Genomic DNA, 23789 nt, shown 5'->3' on the forward strand with positions numbered 1-23789 from the left:
GTTGGTAGCAACAACATCTAAAAAAGCTCCTGTATGAAAATAGTTTGGCTATTTAGGTAGTGTTCTCAAAACATTTTATTTTGCTATACTATTAATGTGTGTTCAGCTGAAATGGTCTTTTCCAAATCCTTGTGATAGGAATCTCATATGACCTCTGTCTTTTGAAATAACATGCCTAAACCTCTGTGATTTTGAGAATTCTAAGTGTTTTTTAGTATTTTTCTTAAAGCAGTAAGGTAGCCTCCCAAGGATGTGCAGCAATTTAAAACTGTTAAATCCTTTTCTGGGATTGGTGTGTCTGAGGACTGCAGTTACATGTACAGTTAGATTTTTTTTTCTTCTAATGAAAAAGTACTTTGCTTTAATGAGGAAGGCAATGTTTCAGTGAATGGTTTTATACCTATAGCACTCCATGTTTTAAATGTGGGACACACTGTATACTACAAAGTACTTGTTCCAGCATTTAAAATGTTTGAAGTACACTTGGGGCAATCAGTAAGCTTTTGGGAATGTTTAAATATGTTTATTTCAAGAAAGAATGAAACTTAAAGCTCTAAGGATAATTTTGGGAAACAATGTGTGACCTGTGAATCAAGCTCATTCTACTTGTATTAATTGTATATTGTATTCTCTTGAATGTATTTAGAAAGCCACTGGTAGTGTTTGCATTTTTTATTAGATAAGATAGGAAAAATAGGATTTCAGTGTGTAAGCATATGAGATTAAATGTCACTTTTGACAAAAATGCATGCTCTCTGGGTTAGTGCTGCAGTCCAGAAGAAATTGCAACTTTCTGCTTTCCTGGGTTTCTCTTTGGTGTCAGTTGTTAACTTATTTCCACTCTGACAAACCTGGTATATTATATTATTAGCACCAAATGGCATCATTTTTTCAGCACAAGTGCTTTTGTTTCCATGTGTGGTAAAAAAATTACTGGTTAAACATACTGCTTTGAGTAGTCCTTAAAATACTTTGGGATTTATATGGATAAAAGGCACTATATAACATAAGGTTTAATAATGTCTTCACCAGTGAATATTAATTATTTTAAAAGTTACCTGAGTTTAAAAGTTATGTCATGGGTTAGCACTGGCCAGATGTTAGTGCACCCATGAATATATGTTTTTTCTCTAACAACTCCTGTGGGATGTGATCAGGAACAGAGCAGAGCAGGCTTAAATCTTGAAAACAAAAAAAAAACCTACCAAAACTTTATTAATTACATAAGAACAGGGACAGAAATACTCTTAAACACACACAGAGACAGAAATAAAAACTTCTTAGAACATTTCTTCTCCCAGTCTCTACCTCCCCACCCATCACTTTTCCCAGACCAACCTTTGGGTTTTAGATCAAACAATCACCACTCAAAAAAAACTAATCTTCAATTCAGCAAGGGAGAGAGGAGTCTCTCTCGCACCACAGACTGTTCTCCAGAACACACAGGTCTACTCCTTATGTGTTCCCATGTCACCCGTGGCACCGCCCGGAGAGGTCTGCCAGGGTGACTCTCTCTCTTTTTCCTATGTCCAGCGCTCTCACCGCTGTCCAAAGGCTGAAAACTGCATACAGGGCTCTTTTAAGGATGCTGCATGCCGAGCTCTCCCCTTTTTACCCAGGGGCCGGGGTTCCAGGAGCAGGTCTGCCCTGAGGGCAGAGGGCACCACCTCACCCTCCCCCTCTTTTCTCTGCTCGCTCCACTCAAGTGCCAGTCACTGTAGCAAAAACAAGGGCAGCTGCATCCACCCAAAAATGCAGTTTATGTTCAAAAGAGACTCAAGTTCAGTCCATGGCTGACATTATGCAAGAGAAGTCTAGCTCTGAAGGCTACTCCTCTCATTCTTCCATCGGGTTCCTTCCAATCATGCTTTATCATCTCAGTCTCAGGCCGCTTCCCTCTCTCCGAAACCACCAGTCATGAGAATCAATGTCTAAGAAAAGTTTCTTTCTGCCAAGCAAGGGTTAACAGTTTTTTCTCGGCAGGGTGCAGGCTGAGGCACTCCCAGGCTGGGCAATCCCCACGTGGCTGGGCACTTTCTCCCAGAGTTTGGGGGTGGAGGGGGTGAGCACACACAGAAGGCACTTCCACAGTTTTCCACCCCTCCATCCTGGACGGGGCAGCTCAGTTCCAGTCCTGTCCCTTCTCTTCTCCCCCTCCGGGGGCTCCGGCTTACCTGAGCCGACCACGTGCTTCCCCTCCCCCACCCAGCCTCGTGGCCGGGCAGGGGAAGGAGGCCTGACACGTCCCTCCGCTGAAACCGGGATCCAAAAAGAGGCCGAGCCCCCTAGACTCCTGCTTTTAACTCTTTGTGTCTTCAGAGGCGTGTCCAAACCTCCGGGTGACCAATCCAGGTGCCAGCAGAAAAGCTGATCACTGATTGGACTGCCCACATCCCCCTGGAAAAAATTCACCCCCCCTGCAACCACGACAAGTTACCATGGTCTAACTGTGAAACTGTACTTGTAGTAAATATGGAAAGATAAAGCATTGCTTTCAGGAAGTGGTTGCATCTATTCTGATCCTTACATTTTCATAGCTACAATTTTTCAATTTCAACTATGACAAGTGTACCTAAGTATAACTGAGGAGCCCCTTGACCTCTAACATATTATTTAGAAAGGAAACTAAAGACATATTGAGGTTGCTCTCATCTACTAAAGACAGGCACCTCCTGTTCTTCAATTTATATGCTCCCCTTTATAGCATAGTTCTATTGGGACTGACGGAGTTTATATTCTTTAGGCACAGATATCCATCCTAACTGTGAAATGACTGTAGCTGTCAGAACATCTTCTACAGATATCCCTCTGATTGTCGCATGAGATTGGAGAAAATTGATTTGATATCAATCTTGGATGTTATCAGTACATTCTTCTTTTCTCCTTGTTCTTCTTTGTAAAGTTCAGAAGCAGAAAACCCTTAAGAAGAAGAGAAGCATTCCTTAAAAGAAAATTTTGTACCTTTACACTGTGACGTTCTCTCAAAAAACTGTGAACACTCAGGATCAGCCTGTTTTATGCGTTGGCTATTCACTAATTCACTCATACAGTAAAATCATATTCTGCTGTCTAAATATTTTGATCCAAGGAAGAAAAGATTCCTCTGGAACAGTATATGTGGCCAGGTGGAGAGGGTTTGCAATATGGGCTGAACAACTGCATTTATCACCTGTGAAATTGTTTTGTCTCAGTGGTCCTGAACTCTTTCATGTATTATCTCTGTCAGAGTGTTTTGGCAGCCATAATCAACACATTATTGTTCCAGACAGTAGCAGCTTCTGTTAGTCTAGTGGTGATTTTCAAACGGCTTTTCATATGTCTTTGTCCTGTTTAAGAAACTTTCTCTTTCTTAGGTCCTCAATCCTTAAGAACTCTATTTAGATCAGTTGCATCCATTTCTGGCTATTTTTAGTGAAAACAACGTTTATAATAGCAGCTGCAATAAGTAAAAGGTTTGGGAAATACATAAATTCCTGTATAGGTAAGAATACCAGCAGTGTTTTACTGATGTAAGATAGATAAGAACTAGATTAAGATGGACAGCTTAGGTTCCAGCAAGTTTTTGGATGGTTCTTGACCTTATATCCCTTGACAGAAACATCCAACTCAGAAGCTTCTTGCAATATGACTGTGACATAGATTCTCACTTAAGTAGAAGCTTCCTTCTTGCAACCATTGTATAAATAGATGTAGTAGTTAAAGTCACAAAGCTTCTATACAATTTATTTAATTTCCGCAAACACAGGTATATTTTCATCCTGGAAAAAAAACCAAGACTGGCTTGTATGGCTTAAAATATACCTTGTACGTATTTTCCATGATCAAATAAAATGCTGATGCTTTAGCAAGTCATGATCTTAAATGTTACTGAATTCGTCCTTTACTGTGCCAGAAATGGACAGCAATAGATGACCTGGCATTAAGTCCTTTGTAGTGTTCACATGATATCACAAAGCATCTGAAGTTTGCTTATGTGGTTTATGATGTCACAGAATTTCTGGAAAAAATTATTCTTTGTAAGTAACTGCCGCTCATCAGTTGTTCTATATATAACTCTCACAATAGCAACCATCTGCTGAGAACCAGGCAACTCCTCTCTTTCTTTTTTTTCCTTCATCACAGCAAATTAGTGTGAGGATGATTTCATATACATATGGTTTGAATACTGCTAACAAAGCCAAAATGAACTCTGAAAACCACTAAAGGAACATTTTAGTAGGCTCTGAGACACTGTCCAGAAAATGTCATTTGTTTTCTGTTTTCAAACTTTCTAAACAGATGAATGGTGGTACTCAGAAGTTGCCTATGTAAGATAACAATCAAATAGCAAAAGGCTTGTTTTTGGACTGGAGATGCCAACAAATCATCATTTCGGTTGGGTGCAGTGCATCTACTTGTGTGGTAAAAGTAGCAAAGTGTGGGGGGATTATGCAATTAACATTTCATGGTCACATCCCATTTAAGAATTTAAATTTTTATTGCTTGATGCTTTCTGCAAGAGTTCTAACAGAGCTTCCTATAGATGGGAATAGCAAAACAGATAGAATTATACTGAAAAAAATAAGTATTGGTGTCTTGATTAAACCATGATTCTACTCCGAAGAAGGACTTTAACGAAAATATCAGTTTGGAATTCTAGCCAATGACTTCCAAATCAGCTTCATTCATTTTTTCATTCACATGAGAAAAAGAAGTGGAGAGAAAAGCAATGGAATTTCTAATGACTAGTCCAGCCAAATCTACTTGAAATACACAAAATAAAGTTGTGGCTAGTGTATCGAAATAGACAATAAAAACCTTGTAGACCAAATATTGCCATGTGCTTCTTGGAACTCAGAGTCCTGAAATTATTTTATTTTAGGATTTGATTTTTTTTGCCTCTGTTAGCATTTAATTGGTGTGACTAAAAGCACATTTTGAAATACATCAGGTTTTGCTGCAGTATGAATCTTACATTTGCTTAAGAATGCTTATTCTGAAGAATGATGACTTCTTCAGCTTCTGTCATAGCAACATTTGCTTTGTGCTTCCACCTGTACTTGATATTTGATGTGGCTTAGACTTGTCTGCAGTATAGTGTGACATGTCTGTAGTGCAAAATGTCCCTAAATATCAGTTCTGTCAAGGAGAATGTCCTTAAATATTAATTCTATCGTGGATTTGTAGCTGGAAAAAATAAAATATCTAGTCCTGCTTCACGGAGCTGCAAATAAAAAAATCATAGCTGTCGTAGTGAAATAAGTGAAGCTGGCTCTGATTATTCATGGAATCAGAATTGCTGAATAAAGTACATTTTCACAGCATATAACTTTTTCTTAGTATAATTGCTTTTTAAGTAAGTTTGGGAGTGTTTTCTTGCTTGACACCTTTCCCTCAGCTTGTTTATTTTCATTCCAACACTACCACTCACTTCCTCTTCCTTTGCCCAGCATCACCTCTGGGGACAGCATAGCATGCGACTGCACTCTGATGCTCATTTCACAGGATTATGAATTCCAAAATTCTTTCTCTGTATAGAGTAATGATTTTTTGTTAAGTTTTTCGTTTGGTTTGTGTTTTTTTGGTTTGGTTTTTTGGATTTTGGGGTTTTTAAAATTTTTTATTTTGAGCTGGATCAGTTCCCAAAACCCATTTGGTTGTGTTGGCACTATTAAGGCTGAAAAAAAAAGGGGAAGTTGAGGTGAAGACAATTGAACCAAATGGTCCATATTATTCCTGTTAAAGGACTGTTCAGCTTGCATTCTTTCTGCTAAGAGCTGTCCTTGCTGGATCAATCAGACAACATCAAAACCTGCAATGGGAAGGCCATTTTAACATCTACAGTGTTGCATGCTAAAGCAGATTATGTTAAAAAAGACAATATGTTGGTATATCTGGTCTGAATCACAGGAAAGACCTACATAAAAAATTACTTCGCAATAACAGAGGAATAAAGTAGAGACAAGAGATTAATGTAGACAGTATAACCAGGATTTTTTTTTACTTTTTTCAGCAAGTACAAATAAATATAAACTTAGTTGCTGACTTAATAATATTGATTTATTATTTTGCTATTCTGTCTTTTTGCAGGTCCAGCATTTATGTCCTAAAAACAATGTAGCCATACTTTTTATAATTTGTGAATAAAAATATTATATGTCTGCTAGACCTTTAATCTCCATATATTATCTAAAGCTTTATCTACTTATGAAATGAGGATTATGAGGAATAATTTTAGATTTATATTTCTAATAATGCCTTGATAAACAAAAGATGATTTAGATCCTTGAAGATATTTTATATGTTTTTAAATAAAAATGCATATGTGATGGCATATGGTAATTTGAAATCTAAAGTTAAATAATTGAGAGCTGTTTAAAGCTTTTGGTTCTGTATTTCAAATATATTGAGAAAACATCTGAAGTGATGCTAAGACTTCAATTTCTAAAAATTGACCAAGAATTTCCATGTTTTAAATTAAAGAAATGTAGCTGTAGTTATTCCCAAAAGTATATAATTAAAGCTAAACATTTTATGAAAACTCTGTCATACCACCTAAAAATCTGATACTGATTTTACCAAGTAGAATTTCTTCATAAAAGTAATAATACAAAAGTCTAAAACCTTAAAGGAAATCCTAGTCCTGGTTATACTGGTAGCTACCTATCAGAAAAAAAAAATAAATTGATGTACCAATGAAGAAATTAAAATCTTCTCAGTGATCAGCATACAGTACCTTTCCCTCCAGTCAACCTGCCCTTTTCTCGTATTCCTCATGAGGTAAGGCCACTTGTTTTGCTGATGTTAGAGTGTTTTGGAAAAACCTTAATTGTTTACAGGACAATTTGTCCAGCTTAGAGTTTTCCAAGTATTTGTCCAGAATGTGAATGCCAGGTAAATCCTTTTGGGTTCTTTTTGCATGTTCATTACAGGTCCAATAGGTAAAAAATCAGATAAATTATTTTAGTTGCCAGATTATTGAGCTATGAGAAGCTAAATTTGTTTATCCACTGAACACTGAGAGTTCTTTTTTTCTTGTCATTGTAGACACCAATGAATCAAGCCTCAAGCCGATCTCACTGCATTTTCACTATTCACATCTCCAGCAAGGAACCTGGATCTGCCACCATCCGACGCTCCAAGTTACATTTAGTAGACCTTGCTGGGTCAGAACGTGTTGCAAAGAGTGGAATTGGAGGCCACTTACTGACAGAAGCCAAATATATCAACCTGTCATTACATTATTTGGAGCAGGTAAAATTGAGACCTCTAGAGTAAAACATTTCTCCCTTTACTAAATTCCTGTTTAACAAAGTACAGTGTTTTGGAAAACTTGATTCTAATATTCACTTAGTCTTAGGATATTTGTTGCAGGGGTTTTTTGTTTGTTTGTTTGTTTTTAATCAGTGAATTGGTAAGTCTTCCTTTCAAATAAAATATTTTAATTTAGGGAAAACTTAATAATTAAGCAGTAAGATTATAACAGGTATATAGGGTAGTATTTTCAAAATAGTTTTCTCATTTTCTTTGGAATACTAAAGATATTTACAAGATTTCAGCAATATTTCTCCTAAAAATGTTCTTCATAATCTTCTTCCCCTTCCAGACTTAGGATCAGGATGTATCACTGAAAAGAAAGTGTTTGGGCTTTATTTGCTTCTAGCATTGTAATATCGTAAATTATTAGGCTCTTTTCTCATGTGTCTTATTACTCTACCAATTTAAATCTTTGATCTCTTTGAGACAGAAGCTGTCATTGGTAATGTATTTATGGATTGGATACCATAATTGGATTTATACCAATAGAAACCATCTATGTAATATAATAATAAATAAAATATTGATATTGTTATTATTTTTTTATTATTGTTATTAATCTCCACAAATATTTTTCATTCAGCTGTTGTTACTAAATAGATTTAGCCTCTTAATTTAAGGTGTACTAAAATCTCTATCCTTTTTCCACTGTTGCTTCTGGGGTTTCCCTTTGGAAAAGGCAAATATTGAGCAAATAGGTTGCTCCTAACAATTTCTTATTCATTAAAAAAAAAAAAAAATTCAGACAGCATCAGTGAAAAGAAGCTTTGGAGATAAAGATTTCCAGTAGAAAGATTTGGTTAATTATGATTAATATTATTAATATGTGTTTTACAATAAATAGATAATTATTAAGTTAATTATAAAAACAATTATTTTAATACTATATTTTAAAAAATATTTTTAATGCTTTAATATATATTTCTCCCTCATCTACCATGATGTTTTATCTGGTTGACATTTACTATGCTTACCAAGTTAGGATAAGAAACACTTAGCAATGAATGAAATCTTTTGTGAATTCTGTGCTATTAAGTTGCAGTCACTGAAGATTTTCAAGTGTCCATTGCAGATCTCATACCTGTAAGAGAAATTAGTTTCTTCCTAAGACTGAATATATAATATTGTTTTCACAGTAAAGCAAACACTGTTCCTGTTGCCAGAAATTAATTATTTTGGGGTTTCCGATGGACGATGTAGTATCTTCTCCTAACTCTTCTTTAAAAACTTCTGTGTTTTTAAAGAGATCTATGGGCCTGTCATTTAGGGAGACAATTAAAGAGGACAGAGAGAACCAAAAAGGCTTAACTCTAAAATTCAATTCTCTACTTTTTAACTTACATTATAGTATATGTGCTATTTAGTAAAATATACAGTTGAGGCAATCATTAAACCTGAAAATTTTGTGGGTGTCTATATGTGAAAATTCTTTAAAATAATGATTAGAACATATAACTGTTCTACTTGCTGGGGAAAATATTTTTCATTTTTGTGTTACATGTTTTCTGTTAACAAAAACAAATCTCTTGGATTTCATTTTATTTATGATCAGAGATATTTCGTCTGTCAAAAGAAGAAGCTTAAGGTACAGCAGGTGGCAGTCAGTCATTTACTATCACACTGGATTTTTTCATGCCCCTCATTTGTTTAAATTTTACCTTGAAAAAAAGTCTGTATTTGAGTTGTACTCAAGGGAAGTGATAAGGGTCAGTGACTCTGAAATTGATGTCTTCAGAAGCATACAAATTACACTTAGGATTTATTTATTCTTCTTATTTATTGTATGCTTTCTATGTATTTAACAGTGAAAAATATTATTTTTTCATGGAACCCTTAATTCTTATTTTAGAGAAGTACTGTTAGAAATAGGCATCTTTGATTCTGTCTGGGATCTTGTATCAATAGAAATGTTTTCTAATATTGAATAAAAGACCACCAGAGACAGTAAAAATATCATTTTGTTCAGTGGGAATTGAACCATTCAATCCTGAACTTGCAGTAAATAACACTAAAGTGCACAAATGCCTCAAAATCAGCTTATTGAAATTCTCGACTGTTTAGCCCTCTACTGGTGGTCCAGTGTTGATTTGTGCCATTTTGAAGCACCTTTCACAGTAAAAGAGTCACACTAAATGCTTTGGATTGAGATGTCAATGGGAACACAGTTCTCTGTCACCACACTTGATCTACTTGTTAAATATCTGCAGCATGTTAAAAAGGCCTTTAAATAAATCCACTGCACTTTTACTCCAAGCAGCCTCTCTGTCTAGAGAAAAATGGAGATAGTTTCATGCAGCTGATCTGAAATGAGAGCAGGGATTTAGAAGTCCTTACTACCATATCTGGGTAGCTTTTTTAGTTTGAGAGATGTAGTAGGACATTCTGGAATTACAACTGCAATGTAACTGTGCAGATGTAGATATTCCCTTATGATACAAATATAGAGGATCCTGGACCAGATTTAGAGTTGCGAATTAACAGTTATACTGCCATGTGATTTGACACTATAATAGAATTATTTCCCAAAAATAACAGGGTACAATGCTCTCACTACTTTAATGAATATATTTGTTAACACATGTTCCATTTATAGAATGTTGAAAGATTTGATCCATTAGTGAATGGTTGCTGCCCATATTTACCAAAGGGGAGTTTTGTTTAGGGGTTTTTGTTTTGTTTTTATTTGTTTGTTTTGGGTTTTTGTTTTGGAGGGTTTGTTTGTTTTGTTGGTTGGTTGATTTTTTTCTTCTGTAAAGACCAGAGTTTAAGCTTCTAAACTCTACTAGAAATGGGAAGTAGGGTGGGAAGTATAAAGAACAAGACCTCTGAAGCAGGAATATGGCTTCAGAGCATGTGATACACTAAAGAGCAAGATAGAGGTGTACCTAACAGCTCTGTTTCTGCAAGTGATGCACCCCAGAATCCCCATCTCTTGAGGATTCCCTGGAAACATGTTGGCATGAGATACTGGTGCCAATCTGTTCCTTGCACAAAGGATGTGGACAGAAACAATTACTTGGGCACACTTCAGATCATGCCAGAACCACTTCTGAGTTTTTCACTTTCCTTTATGCTCAACAGTGTTTCCCCAAGTGTCAGTGAAATTTGAGTGATTGTACCTCCTCTGTTTCATATAGGATGCAATTTTATAAAAAGTGACAAGAGTTCTGACAGCAACTAGGCCTTAAAGTGGTTTACTTGACCCACTCAAAATGAAACTTTGTGCTTTAGTGATATTATTAGGCTTTGAATTACAAGTATTAACAAAAAGAAAAAGAAAAAAACCTTTTTATATCAAAAGGATAGTAACACCTTCTTAAATTAGACAATTTTCTGGTTATTTCATTTGGTGCCTCTTAGAGAATCCAGGCTCAGCTTCTGTACAGGTGGTCTCTGTCACTTTGTCAAAGAATATTACTTCCTTCTTCTTCAGATTCTCCTCTTTCTATTCTAGATTCCTTAATTGGATTGTAAAGATTAATTTGGTGGTTAAGGTGAGGTTTTGCTAATGGGACTTTAGACTAAAATCATCTGTGTTGTGGGACTGTCATGTGAGTGTGCAATGGGTTCTGCATCATGAGAGCTGGTCACAGGTTTCCAGAGTTAATGTGGGAAGGTTCAGATTCTCTGGCCTGCAGACTTCCTGCATGAACTTCAGAAAAAAGGAACTTCCCAGTAACAATATTCCCATTTATAATGGAAATAACACATCTCTCTGGCTCTTTTCCCATCTTGTGTATTTGGATTATAGTCTCTTTGTGGCAGAGGCTGAAAATGTGCTTATTAATGTATGTGCTAGACTACTATGAGGTTCCTATGCAATATTATAAACCAACAAAGCTTTAACATATTTCTATATAACAAGTTGTAACATGTGAGATTTGAAAACCTTGATCCAGGAATGGGTTTCCAGATTCCTTTACAAGATAGTAATTTTCTTATTATGCATTTGTGTCTCTCAGGGCTGCCAGTGTAAGATTTACAGTTTATACTTTCTGAAGACCATTAAGAGAAACTAATGCCACAAAAAAGTCACATTAAATTTTCTAAAATAACAATTTTTGTAAATGAAGCATAAACAAAATATGCACTGACAAGTAGCACTTATTAAAGAAAAAACAACCCCTAATCATTTAGGAGAGCTTGCACAACTCATGTAGCTAAAGTTTTTCAGTACAGTGCTTGGCCAGATAACAGTGCAAATCTTTTATATCACAGGATATCATGGGGTAATCTAGCTTTTTTATTTAATAATTAGATCCCATAATGTAAACAGTTGAGGAGGGAAACAGAATAGTAGGTGTACAATTTCCTTTTTGGCCAAGGCATATATATTCTAAACGGAATCATTTCTTTCCAGCAGTACATTGTAATCATGCACCCTTTTATTTGTGTGTTGCTTTCCAAGACATTTTCTCAGAAGTAAATGTATTGGCCCATCTAAAAAGTGTGTTTTAAGAATGTGTAATTTTTAAAGCATGCTTGAACAAATATTGAGGAAATTTTTACTTTAATACTATCCATATTTTATAGTTATGACAAAAAAGTCACAAGGAAGATTTTCAGTAAGTTCCTGTGTCTTAGGAAAACCTGTGGGTTTGAGTTTATCATGTTCAGTTTCCATGTTGCTGAGAGACTGTAAGGCTAGGGCATGATAAAATTTAATGTATTTGGTCTTTCAGGTCCAGCTCTTAGAAAGACATATAAACATGCTGAAATTTAACTTGGAATTCCTTCAATAAAGCCAGTCGGTTTGCAGCTAACAGCGGGGTGCATAAGCGTCATTTCATTGTCGAAGGTTTCTGAGCAGATTGGATTCATTCTTTACATGTGTCAAACATTGATGGGTGTATAAATTTAAAAGTCTTTTATTTTTGCTATTGTTTCAGGTGATAATTGCCCTTGCAGAGAAAAACCGGTCCCACATTCCTTACCGAAACTCTATGATGACCTCAGTGCTAAGAGACAGCCTGGGAGGAAACTGCATGACTACCATGATATCAACACTTGCTATGGACAAAAGAAACATAGATGTATGTTCTTTCTATCTATCGTGAACAAAAATGTTGTCACTTCTTTATAGATCCTGCTCTTTTGATTTTTAGTATAGATTAAAATTCGAGCGTGGAAGCTTTTATTCTTATCCTTGTTAAAGAATATTTTAATTTTGTTTCTAGGAGATAATTTTATCAGTGGAAATTTCTGTAGGATATAAACAAATCATTTAGAAAATGTGCTTTTCTCTAAGTAATCTCAAGTCAAGTAGCAGTTGAGAAATTACTTGCACCTAGTAATGAACTACTCATTTTTCAATTTACTGATTTCCTGATTGATAAATTTTTGATTTATATCCACTGAAAACCTTGACAAAACTTCTGTTAGACTTCTTTGGAGTCAAGACTTTATAGATTATGGTAAACAAATGGAGAGTTCACTAGGAAAGAAAGGGAATTGGGGAGGTAGTTTGGGATTCATGGTAATTTTTCAAATATTTTGTATCCTGTCACCAATTTCCTGCACTGGAATTACGTGTAGTGATGTTTTCTTCTCTTTGTTTACACATAGTTCCAAGTTTATATCAAAGGGTTTTAATGAATGGGCCTACATCTGGCTGGAGACTGCTCTGCAGTGATAGTCCTCGAGGTTCAGTTCCAGGGCCACGATACATTAATCAGTGATCTGGATGCAGGAGTTGAATGCCCCTCTAGCAAGTTTGCTGATGATACCAAACAGGAGAAGCTGTTGACTCTTGAGGGACAGAAGGCCTTGCAGAGGGATCTAGACAGATTGGAGCTTTAGGCTGTGATTAATAGGATGAAATTTAACAAGAGTTCTGCACTTAGAGTGGATTAATGCCCAACACAAGCATAATTTAGGAGACCAGTGGATGGAAAGTAGCCTTGCAGAAATGGATCCAGGGGTGCTGGTCAGATGAGCAGCAAGCAGTGACCTCTGGCACCCAAGAGGGCACCACATCCTGGGAAACATCAAACACAGCAGAACCAGCAGGTCAGAAGAGGTGATTATCCTGCTGTCTGCCATTCCCACCTTGAGAACTGTGTGCAGTTCTGGGCCCCACAGGTTAAGAAGGATGTGAAGGTCCTTGATTGTGGCCAGAGGAGGGCAACAAAGCTGGCTAAAGTCTGGAAAAAATTTCCTGTGAAGAGCAGCTGAGGAATTTGGGCTTTTCTAGTTTGGAGCAGAGAAAGCTGAGGGTGACTTCATTCGTCTGTGCATCTCCCTGAGGAGGCAAAATGGAGACGGAGTTTTCTCCTCTCCCTGGTATTCTAGTGGTAGAATGTGTGGAAGTGGTTCAAAGATATTCCAGGGGAGGTTCAGGCTGGACATTAGGAAACATTTCTTTGAGAGGATGGTCAAACACTGGACCAGGCTGGAGAAGTGGTTAATGCCTCAAGCCTATCAGTATTTAAGAGGTATTTGGACAATGCCCTTAACAACATGTTTATACTTGGTCAGGCAGTCGGACAAGCTGATCTTTGTAGGTCCCCTCTAACTGAAATGGTTTTATTCTAAAACATGTAGCAATGGGAATGCATTGAACACTGCTCAAAGCCATTTATAATCTGTTTATTTACTGATTTTCCTAAAATAAAAACATTCTAATATGAATAAACAATAAAAGAAAAACTATTTAGTCGAAGAATATTTTCTGAAATACAACGGAAAGCATTATACTCAAATCATTCTTCATCTAGTTATAGACTTTTTCTTTAGAAAAGTGGACTTTTCCTGTTAAATGGAAACATATTGTTCAGATCTGCAAACATAATTAATTAAACATATTGTCTGGTTACAAATGGCAGCTGGGTAAGTTTGTTCATTTTATTTTAAGCTCTTTGAGATCAAAAACCTTTCAAATATCAATTCATCAGGTGTGTGTATCTCACATAGTGTTCTAGACTTTTATTTTGGAAATATTTAGATCAAGCAATTTTCCAGAATAAGCTGTGAAAATTTTCATGTTCTTGCTTTAACATATACTATTTAGACAACATATCTTATTCTTTGGTCCTCCCAAAAATTTAAAAAACAAACAAACAAACAAACAAACAAACAAACAAAAACCCCAAACAAACAAACAAGCATAAAAAAACCCCACCACAACAGCAAAACAAAACAACAAAATCCCTCCCTTGTTCTCCAAAGTCTGAAATGTCCAAACAATACAGGTGGATGATAAGCTGATAGGTCCAAATAATATAAAAAGATGCTAAGTCAATCGCTAATCATCAGAAACTGTCAGAATTAGGATAGGTGCATGAGTCATTATCTACAGCTATGTTAGTGTTGCATGTTGATTTTTTTCCCTTGGGTGTACATTTCACTCACAAACGATGCACTAGTGAACTACTCCCACTGTGAATTAAAGTCGTGTAATAAAGGCCACTTTCTTAGGGACCTAGTGTTGTTTCTTGTAATGATAACAACAAAGCAGAGAATTCAGAGTAAGAAAGGAAGAAAGGGCACTCATATGTCGAGGACAAACAGATTATTATCCTAGAGAAATAGATTATATTCATACTTCTATCAATGAGTTTATACAGAATTTCTTAGATCAATACATCACATTTTTTGTGCTAGTTTTTTGGTGTGCTTGGATGAAGATGTTGATTCTGAATTGTAGATATGTTACTCAATATAACTGTAACTGAAGCTGAATTTGTTCATCTGGAAGCTGAACAGTAGATCATAAAATGACAACAATTCTATATAATTTTTTGGTACTTTTGACTTCAGTTTACATTCATTCCACACACTTGCAGCAAAGAAGGTTAATTGATTAATTCTTATAAAGCCCTGAGGTGCTGTGATGATAAGCATGGCATAAAAATTATTAGGAAATTAGATGTCTGACTTGATTACCATTTTGATGGCATAGGATAAACAAATTGTAAGCTAACATATTGAACATTGAGAACTGAATTGATTACCTACTCATTAATTTAACATGTGCTGAACACTAAACAGGGCAAAGAGATCTAGTGGAAATGTATGTCTATGTACTGTGCATATAATGTGCTAACTATATGTATAGAACTTAATTAAAATTGGCTAATCATCATTGCAAAGGAATAGCAGAGGCAGATATAGAGCCCAACTAATACTGTGTGCAACTCTCTTTATTGTAAGCCCTTCCTTTCCTTTGATTCTCTGGGTATATATTGTGTCTTTAGCAAGAAACATTTTTCCCCATGTAACCCTTATTCAGGGTTCCAAACTGAAACCTCCAAACATTTAGAGACAGAAATTGTGTGGAAAAGGTGTATAAGCATAATATTTAAACTGGTATTTTCTTATATTGGAGAACTAAAAACTGCAGAATTAATTCCATTCTGAAAATCAATTGTGTTGCAGTAGTGAATTAATTTAGAGGCCATGTACAAATTCTCTTTTAAATGCAGGCTGCCACATCCCATAAGGGTTTATAATACAGTTTCTCACCCATCATTTGAATTTCTAAGACTACTGCCTAATATTCTGTGTTTTATTATTTGACCTAACTGGGGACAATTGCTGAGTTTCTTTTCATTAAATATGTAAGTCTTATAGCAGGGTCTGGCATTTAAATATCAGCTGATCTGGAACGTGAGAACAATACTTATCAGGATCTTTGATTTCTTTCTGTGCCTTAGATGGGAGAACACAATGGCTGTCACAGAGTTTCTCCAACCAACTCAGTCTTGTATATTTTTTTTCCCTGCCTTCCATTCCTGCTGATCCCCATCTTAGCTCATCTGAAGATTTTTATCTGTTGTTGCAGTTCCCCTGTATGCCTCCCAGTTCCAAGTCTCCTAGCTTTTTTCTCAGTTGTCCTGGATTTCCACTATTCTTCCCATCATCTCTTTTCCCAGTTTCTTTTCCATGAAATTACCTAGTCCCCATTTAACCAAAAATCAACCAACCAACCAACCAAAAAAAAAAAAAAAAAAAACCAACAAAAAAAAACCACAAAAAAAAACCAAACAACCGCACACAACAATCTGAAACACAGTTGGTCAGGGAACAAACTGTATCAGTAAAATACCCTACGATTTACCCATTTTATAGGCCCCTGTCATTAATATGCTAACCTATTTTCCCTTCACTATTGTTATTTTGGAATATGAAACAATAGAATATTTCTGTTCCATACTCAAAAAATGGAAATTATTTTAATGGCTTCATTAGCAGTCTGGCTACTTACCTGGTGCAAGGTAATTGGAATTCTCTCCTCTTTTTTTCTTTTTCTTCCAGGAATCTATATCAACCTGCCGATTTGCACAGCGAGTTGCTCTTATTAAGAATGAAGCAGTTCTTAACGAAGAAATTGACCCCAGATTGGTGAGAGCTGGGGACAGGGGGAAGGAGATTGCTTGGTTTAAGTTTTATCAACCAATAGCAGTTAAACTGATATTGGGGATTTTATACTGAAATGTCCCATTAAGTCATTTTCAGATGCAAGCTCCAACTTTTTTGCTATAAAATAACTGCCACTTTAATATATTCTTTTGGACACAATTATAATTAAGTAGATCTTTATCAAATCTCTAAAGGCTCTCTCAACTCTTAAAGCATCTGAGGAGAAATGGTCACTTTCATTATCATCTTTGTGTTGTTTTTTAGAGTGATAATTCCTAAATCATAGTCACAGATCATTGATTAGTGGTTCTAAAACTCTTTAAGATTGTACTGAGATTGCTAGTCACTTGATGGAGGCACAGAGCTGCACTGAAACAATTTGTGTATTAAAGAGCTGAGAAACATAGCAATACTAAGTCCTTCCTTGAAATTGATTCAAGGAACATTTTAGATAGGAAGAAAGAACACTGTGAAGTTACCATTAGAAAAAAAAGAGGAAGACAAGCAAAGGAGACAGAAATAGCTAATTATATAGCTAATGATTTCATTCATTGTTACTTGATGGTAATTAGAATATTGCAGTTACTATTAATAATTGCGATTTTATTTCCTCTTGTCTCTTGTTCTTGAAATTGAAAGGGAATATAAGATCCTTGTCAGGTTTTCAGCTCATTTTCTGTTTTTATTATTATTAATTTTATTTTTCTTTCCAAGCAATTTCTAATAGCAATAGCATCACAGATTAAAAAAAAAAAGGCCAAAAATAAACCCAGTAGGCATTGAACAACTTCTTCATTTCTATCTATCTTTTCTTTTTTTCCTTTTCTACATAGATTTTCTAGTAGCAAATCATGCAAAACATCTCTTCTGTGGCCACAGAAAGCTTTGATTGAGGTAAAACACATGCAGGCTCCTGAACATTTACTACATCCTGTGGAGCTATACTCCACGAGTTTGGTATGTCTCTCTCTGCAGGATCATTTAGCAAGTAAAGCACAAGTGGACTCGTGAGAGTTAGAAAACCATCCCCTCTTGTGGAAAAGGCAGGGGAACACATGTACTTTGAATTTATATGGCCCTGTGGTCATTATGGATTTTGTTGCCCATCTTAAGTATATTCCTAGGGTGCAACCCTATTAGTCAAAGTGCTGTATTTAAGATTTTTTTCATAAAAATCTTATTTTTTGTAATAAAATACTATTAATTTTATGAAAAATGAAAACACAATTTATTGGCAGTATTTATCATCTGTGAGTTGAATCCATGCTTTATAAAGGGAGTTCACAACACCTCTTGGTGGATCTGAGTTAAGTCAGATTGTTGTGTAAACAAATTCTTTATAATGGAAAATTCCTGACTTTTTGTCTTACTGACAAGATGAGTTTGTACAAATTGTATTTTCAAGTGACTCATCTTTGAACCTCTCTCACTCATGGCTAAAGGACATAATTTAAACTGAAAATCAAGGTCTTGAATTTTAATGTAAAAATAGAAATGAAGTTATTTTGCTTCTGTAGATTTTTGTTTGTCTTAATAATACTTGAAAATGAATCTTCTGTCCACATCCTGAAATTGGTATTTCAGTTGTTGTCAGATTGAAGTTAATCATCCTAACAAATTTGCACATTGAACAGAGATGTTACTGTGATTCTGCTGTCTACCGTTTTCCACTCCAGCCCAAAATTTAATTTTCTTGACTCAGTAGCTGGCACAAAGTATATCAGTGTGGCACCAAAATGGAGCAATATAAAATTAGAGTAAAATGCTTGACCTGCAATATTCTCTAAGTGTTCTTGCAACTCCTGTAATTAACAGTCATCACTTTAATAGACTATTAAATAAAATATTATGTTAGACCTTTGTACTTTATTGTAAAAAATAATTAACTATTATTTTATTAATAATATATTAATAAAATAACTATTAATAAATAATATTATTAAATATTATAAATAATAATTATTAATAAATAATTAATGATATAACTATTATTAACTCTATAGGTTTAGAGTTAGAAGAAATAATCATATGCATGTTTAAAATAATTTGATTTTTAAAGTAAAAATTTAGGAAGTTACGATTAAATTTAACTGTTAAAAGAAATAGAAATGTTTGAAGGAGTTTTAACATCTAGTGAAAGTATGTGTCATCGATTTCAACAATCTCACTACTGGAAAGCATATGCAATCAAAAGTGATTAATATTTCCTTGAAAACATTCTCTTGGAAGCTTATTTTGCATATGGAATCAGTGCATGCATATCCACCTAAAAGTATTACTGGACTACTCATACATTTGAGCCACATGAAGGGAGGCTTCATTAAATGATCATCCATAAAGTATCCAAGTATGCATTCACTCGTGTCTTAGGTATTTGCATACTGCCCTGCTTTGCAGAGTATGGCTTTGAGAGTTTAATGGTTAATAAAATTTGGTTTTATACAGACATTTGTTGCCAAAGTACAGATTCTTACAACGATTTCCTAGAATTTAAAAATCTAGTTCAGTTTCCCTTGTAATATTCTCACATTACTATTCATTAATACAATTGAATTTCATTATGTTGCTTTATGCCATCAGTTTGTTGCTAGCAACTCATGCATTCTACTAGTATGCTATAATTCTAATAATAGCAAAATGTCGCATGAAGAAGAAAAAAGGTAAGATTAAAATTAGGATATTGTTTTGAAACTTCTGTTTCTATAAAGGAGAGCAAAAAAATCACTTGTGTGGTTGCCCTTTCTCTAACAAAGATGTCAGTTCTTAAATGTGCGTTCATTATTAAGAGGAAAAACTAATGAGTCAGAAAAGCTCTTTTTGTTCCTGTGTCAAATTATATTTCTCCTTTGCAGAAATTTTTTTGAACTCTCTGTACAGCCATGTCTTCTAACTCAAGAATTTACTGAATTTGGAAGACTTTTCTTGGGTTTATGAATGGAAAAAGAGGGGAAAAAAAGGTGCTTGGTGTATTTAAGGCATTTTGACAGTTTTTAGATAAGACATTTTTTTAAAAAAGAGAAAACTAAAGTATATCTACCTTGACTCAACCTTCTACTGCAAAAAACATAAACTAGCTATTAATTTGTAGGTGATGCTTGGTTTATGTCTTGCTGTTTGTAGATGATTGTCCAGCTGAAGAAGGAGATCCAGGATTTGAAGGATGAGTTGGCACTGGTGACTGGCAAGCAAAGAACATCAGAGCTTTCCCAAGAGGAGCTATTTCAGTAATGTCTTACATTGTTTTCATTTTCTTCCTTTATGATTATATTTTTCATCAGTTCCCTTATTGGCATAAATATTTAAATTCATCTCAGGGTTTTTAATTTCTTTGAGTGAATAATAAAGCGGAGTTAGGTGCCAGTTTAGAATGGCAGATTTCCATGAAAAGCTCTGTGAGGCTGCTGGCTGTGTTTTTGCAGCCTCAGCACTGAGGAAGTGAAGTGAAGTAAACGCAAAGGATGGAAATGCCTGTCAAATGCCAGGCAAAAAGAAGTGTTGTATAATAGGGCAGAATGAAAAACAGTCTTTCTCAAAAGTGGATATGCAATCTGAGTACGGTTTAAAAAATACTCTTGTGTTAAGACATATCCTGCTGCACTGTTATTTTGACATAAACCAAAAGAAATCTCACATTTCTGATCCACAATTATTCAATGCCAAATTAATCAAAAAGCCAAATATTATTATTTTTTTAACTGAATATGCTGTTGAAATATAGTATTAATTCACATAAATATTGTAACATTCTGGAGCTTTTGGTAAAAGATCAGTACAGCATATAGGAACTTACTAAATATGGTGTATTTACTCAAGTTTAAATAATAAAATCACAATAACTGATTTCAATTTCCAGGCTTGGAAATTTGATTCTGTAGTATGGACCTATTTAATCACTGTATCTCAGCTCTATAAAGAAAGAAGTAACTGCCTAATTTTGTTTGATTAGTATGTTAACAGTAACCAAACTGAAGCTGAGGAAATATTTAGTCTTTAATTTCTCAAGTGACTGGCACAGAAGAAAACTACCAGTGCTAACAATCTCCCGACACACAGGAGAGTCTGGAGACATGAGGACAAGCTGCTACCTTGAACCTTGAATTTCTCATGTATATTAATCATTTACATCAGGAGTTATCACTATATTCTCCTAGCCAGAAATGTCCCTGCAGTTCCTGCTGAGTTAATATATATTTATCATCTGCCCAAATACATGACAGTCAAATGTACAAACATTGCAGAGTAGCACTACATGTGACCAAGACTAGCTATAGAAAGAAAAGTACTTTCTTTTTCATTATATGCAGAATTAAATGCCCTTATTAGTTACTTTATTTTTACTCTTCAGAAGATGAATGACTTTCAGTGATTTTATTCAGACATACTTAAATAATCTATATTTTGGTTTAAATAAGTGCTTTCATAACATTATCGTAAAAATCTGTCACATGATTTTTCCACTGTGGTCTTGTTTCCTGCTTACTTTGTATAGAGAAACTGAGGTTTTGGAAATTGCTTGGGTTTTCTAAGACCACAGCCACAAATCTTGTTTCCTAATATTTTTACCTTTTTTGTCATGGAAATTGTAATCTTATAAATAGGAATGGGTTATAAATAGTAATGGATTAATGGTAGATTAAATTTTTCATTATGATTATGCAAAGGAAAACTAGGAATGTACCATCTGCATACAATTGCACTACAGCATCTGGGAGGCCTGGTTTCACAAATGTGATTAAAAGTGTGTTAGTTGTATATTTTTCCTTTTTGTCTATATACCACAATGTATAGTGCATGACAATATCAGAAAAGGTTTCTTCTGAGATCATAACAAGGAATTTTGCATCCCATTACTCCTGAAAGAAGCAGGGTGGAGAATTTAATGAGTTTCTACCTATATTAAGTCACATAATGAGAAATAACTTTCAAGGACCTCAGCTATATTAGGTCTATGCAAAATTTTAAGGTTTCTGAATTTATCATTTATTTATATTTACTCAGGCTCATGTAGCATGTGTTCATTGTTTCAAAAATAAGTTCTTTCTTGGAACAAATGCTGTAGAATTAAAATATAGAACAGCACTTAAGTACTGCTGACTGGGATAATAATAATAATTTTCCTGAGGATCAATACTAAACAAGAAGGGCCTCAAACAATTAACCTCATCAGTCAGCAATGCCATATAATGACATTTTTCAGGGATCATTTTTTAATATGATTTAAAGTGAAGAAAAGAATTGGATATACAGGATTTTTTTAAACAGAGTGTCAAAGAGAGTGCTAGAGAAAAACTGTCACATACATGAGTCAGACTGGCTTGTTAGTACTTTGGGCTGCTGTTGAATGGAATGTTGAAAGCTAAGTCAATCTTTTCTAGAACAATCCAAGGGAGGGAAAATATCAAATGTCAGGGTTTATGAGTTTTGCATTTGTCTGTGCTTATGCAAACAGAGCGCTCACAGACAAACAAATGATGTGGTTCAAACACCCAAATGAAAATGTAATGAAATGATAGTATAAAAAGCTATTTCTTCAATGAAAGTATTTTTTGTGGTTATGAACATTTATACTTTTTGAGCTTGCTTTCATGTGGCAATAACATTTGTGACCATACATGTTTGCGTTTGAGGTCCATAAATGTTCTAAGCATTTGTGACAATCAGCAGATAGCATCTAAGTGTTGTGTCTCCAGTTAGAGTCTATCAACATATAACACAGCAAATCTTCATGACAGTTCTGTTTATTGGGACTGGCCATAGGAGTTTGGAGCTACTCATTATCTGGAGAGTTTGTACACATTAAAGAACAAATATACAATTGAGTAGTTCAAACACAAGTACGGACCTTAATGATGGCTGATAAAATCATGATTGACTATTACTGGAAAACGTCTATGTTGGGATTTGCATCTGGTTTTACATCTATAATGAAACCTAAATAATATTATTTATCAGGAGCCATACAGATCAGTTTGTTATGACAGGCAGAAGAATAAAAGAAATATGGTATAGGTGATAATGCAACGTACTCTGTTGTGCTTTATTTCAAGTGGCCACCCAAGGATGATTCTTAAGGGACTAGTATTGTAGGCAATTCTTTTATTATTATTTATTTTGTTATTGATGCCTTTTTTAAATGTCAGAGAGGAAATTCTAATTAAGCTCCTTATGGATTTCAAATCCTACTTAGATATTTTTGCTTAGTTAGGATATCTTCTTTGTAAACTTAAATAAACTGTATCTTATTGTGTGTGTGTGTGTGTATATATATATACTTATATAAAATTCAAGTTTATGTAGTTCTTTTCCAAATTCTTAGACTTTGACTGAAGTCTAGCTGTTCCTAATTTTATTGCAAATAATTGACTAGCAAGGAGAAATGTTACAAAGGATAGCCTTATAAAAAATAAATGTGTTTTAATTATTCTTTTTCTGACTCATCATACATACTTTAAAAGGGGTCAGACCAAATTTATTCTGCTCAAAGTATTCTGATCCTGGTTTTTTTTTTTTATTCTTTGGTGCTGGGCACAGATGTTCAAAAGTAAAAGCATGTCAGTGCAAAACTCCATGCACTGAGTCCACGTTTATTTTTTGTCTCACACAACACTTTATCTCAGGCACTTTTCAGTAGAAGACAGATGCCAAAATTAAACCAAGTCCAGTCATACGTGTGTAGTTCCAGTATTTTTTTAGTCAAACACAAAGGCAATGGTATTGCATAGGTTTTTTTGCCTCTACATGTGTTGCAGAATTAAGTGCTCGTGATTGCCCAAGGAAATAAGTGTTATCAATATGTGAAAATTATATTTTGTATGTTTCTTGACTTACTAAGTCAAGAAATGCCAATCATTTCTTGCAATAATGAGCTTCATTCCACTTGTTTGCATTCAGAGCATTCCAGATGAAATTGGTGGGCTACTCAATGCAGTTGGAATTGCTAAATATTTGCAGGTAGCATGTGAATAAGCTGATTTTCATTCTTGATTGTTTTTATCCTCAGTTAAATCAAAGAAGTGTCTTCAGGGATTTATATATTTTTTTTTCATTTAATGGAAGGAAAAAATCTGTCAAATAGGCTTTCCTCATAATCACTACAATGTCACATTACCATTCACTAAGTTTAAAAGAAAATG

General features: G+C 34.7%; 1 protein-coding gene across 4 annotated transcripts in view; it reads left to right on the forward strand.

The window, feature by feature from the left end:
- KIF6 (kinesin family member 6) overlaps window positions 1-23789 on the forward strand; it is a 156825-nt gene that overhangs the window by 27008 nt on the left and 106028 nt on the right. For all 4 annotated transcript variants that reach the window (XM_063390857.1, XM_063390855.1, XM_063390856.1 and 1 more), the window contains exons 7-10: window positions 7027-7233; window positions 12186-12329; window positions 16552-16638; window positions 19777-19880. In XM_063390857.1, coding sequence (XP_063246927.1) covers window positions 7027-7233; window positions 12186-12329; window positions 16552-16638; window positions 19777-19880 — 542 coding nt within the window. The remainder of the gene's footprint in view (window positions 1-7026; window positions 7234-12185; window positions 12330-16551; window positions 16639-19776; window positions 19881-23789) is intronic.

This window comes from Prinia subflava, chromosome 2 (genome assembly GCF_021018805.1).
Source record: "Prinia subflava isolate CZ2003 ecotype Zambia chromosome 2, Cam_Psub_1.2, whole genome shotgun sequence".
Lineage (NCBI taxonomy): Eukaryota > Metazoa > Chordata > Aves > Passeriformes > Cisticolidae > Prinia > Prinia subflava.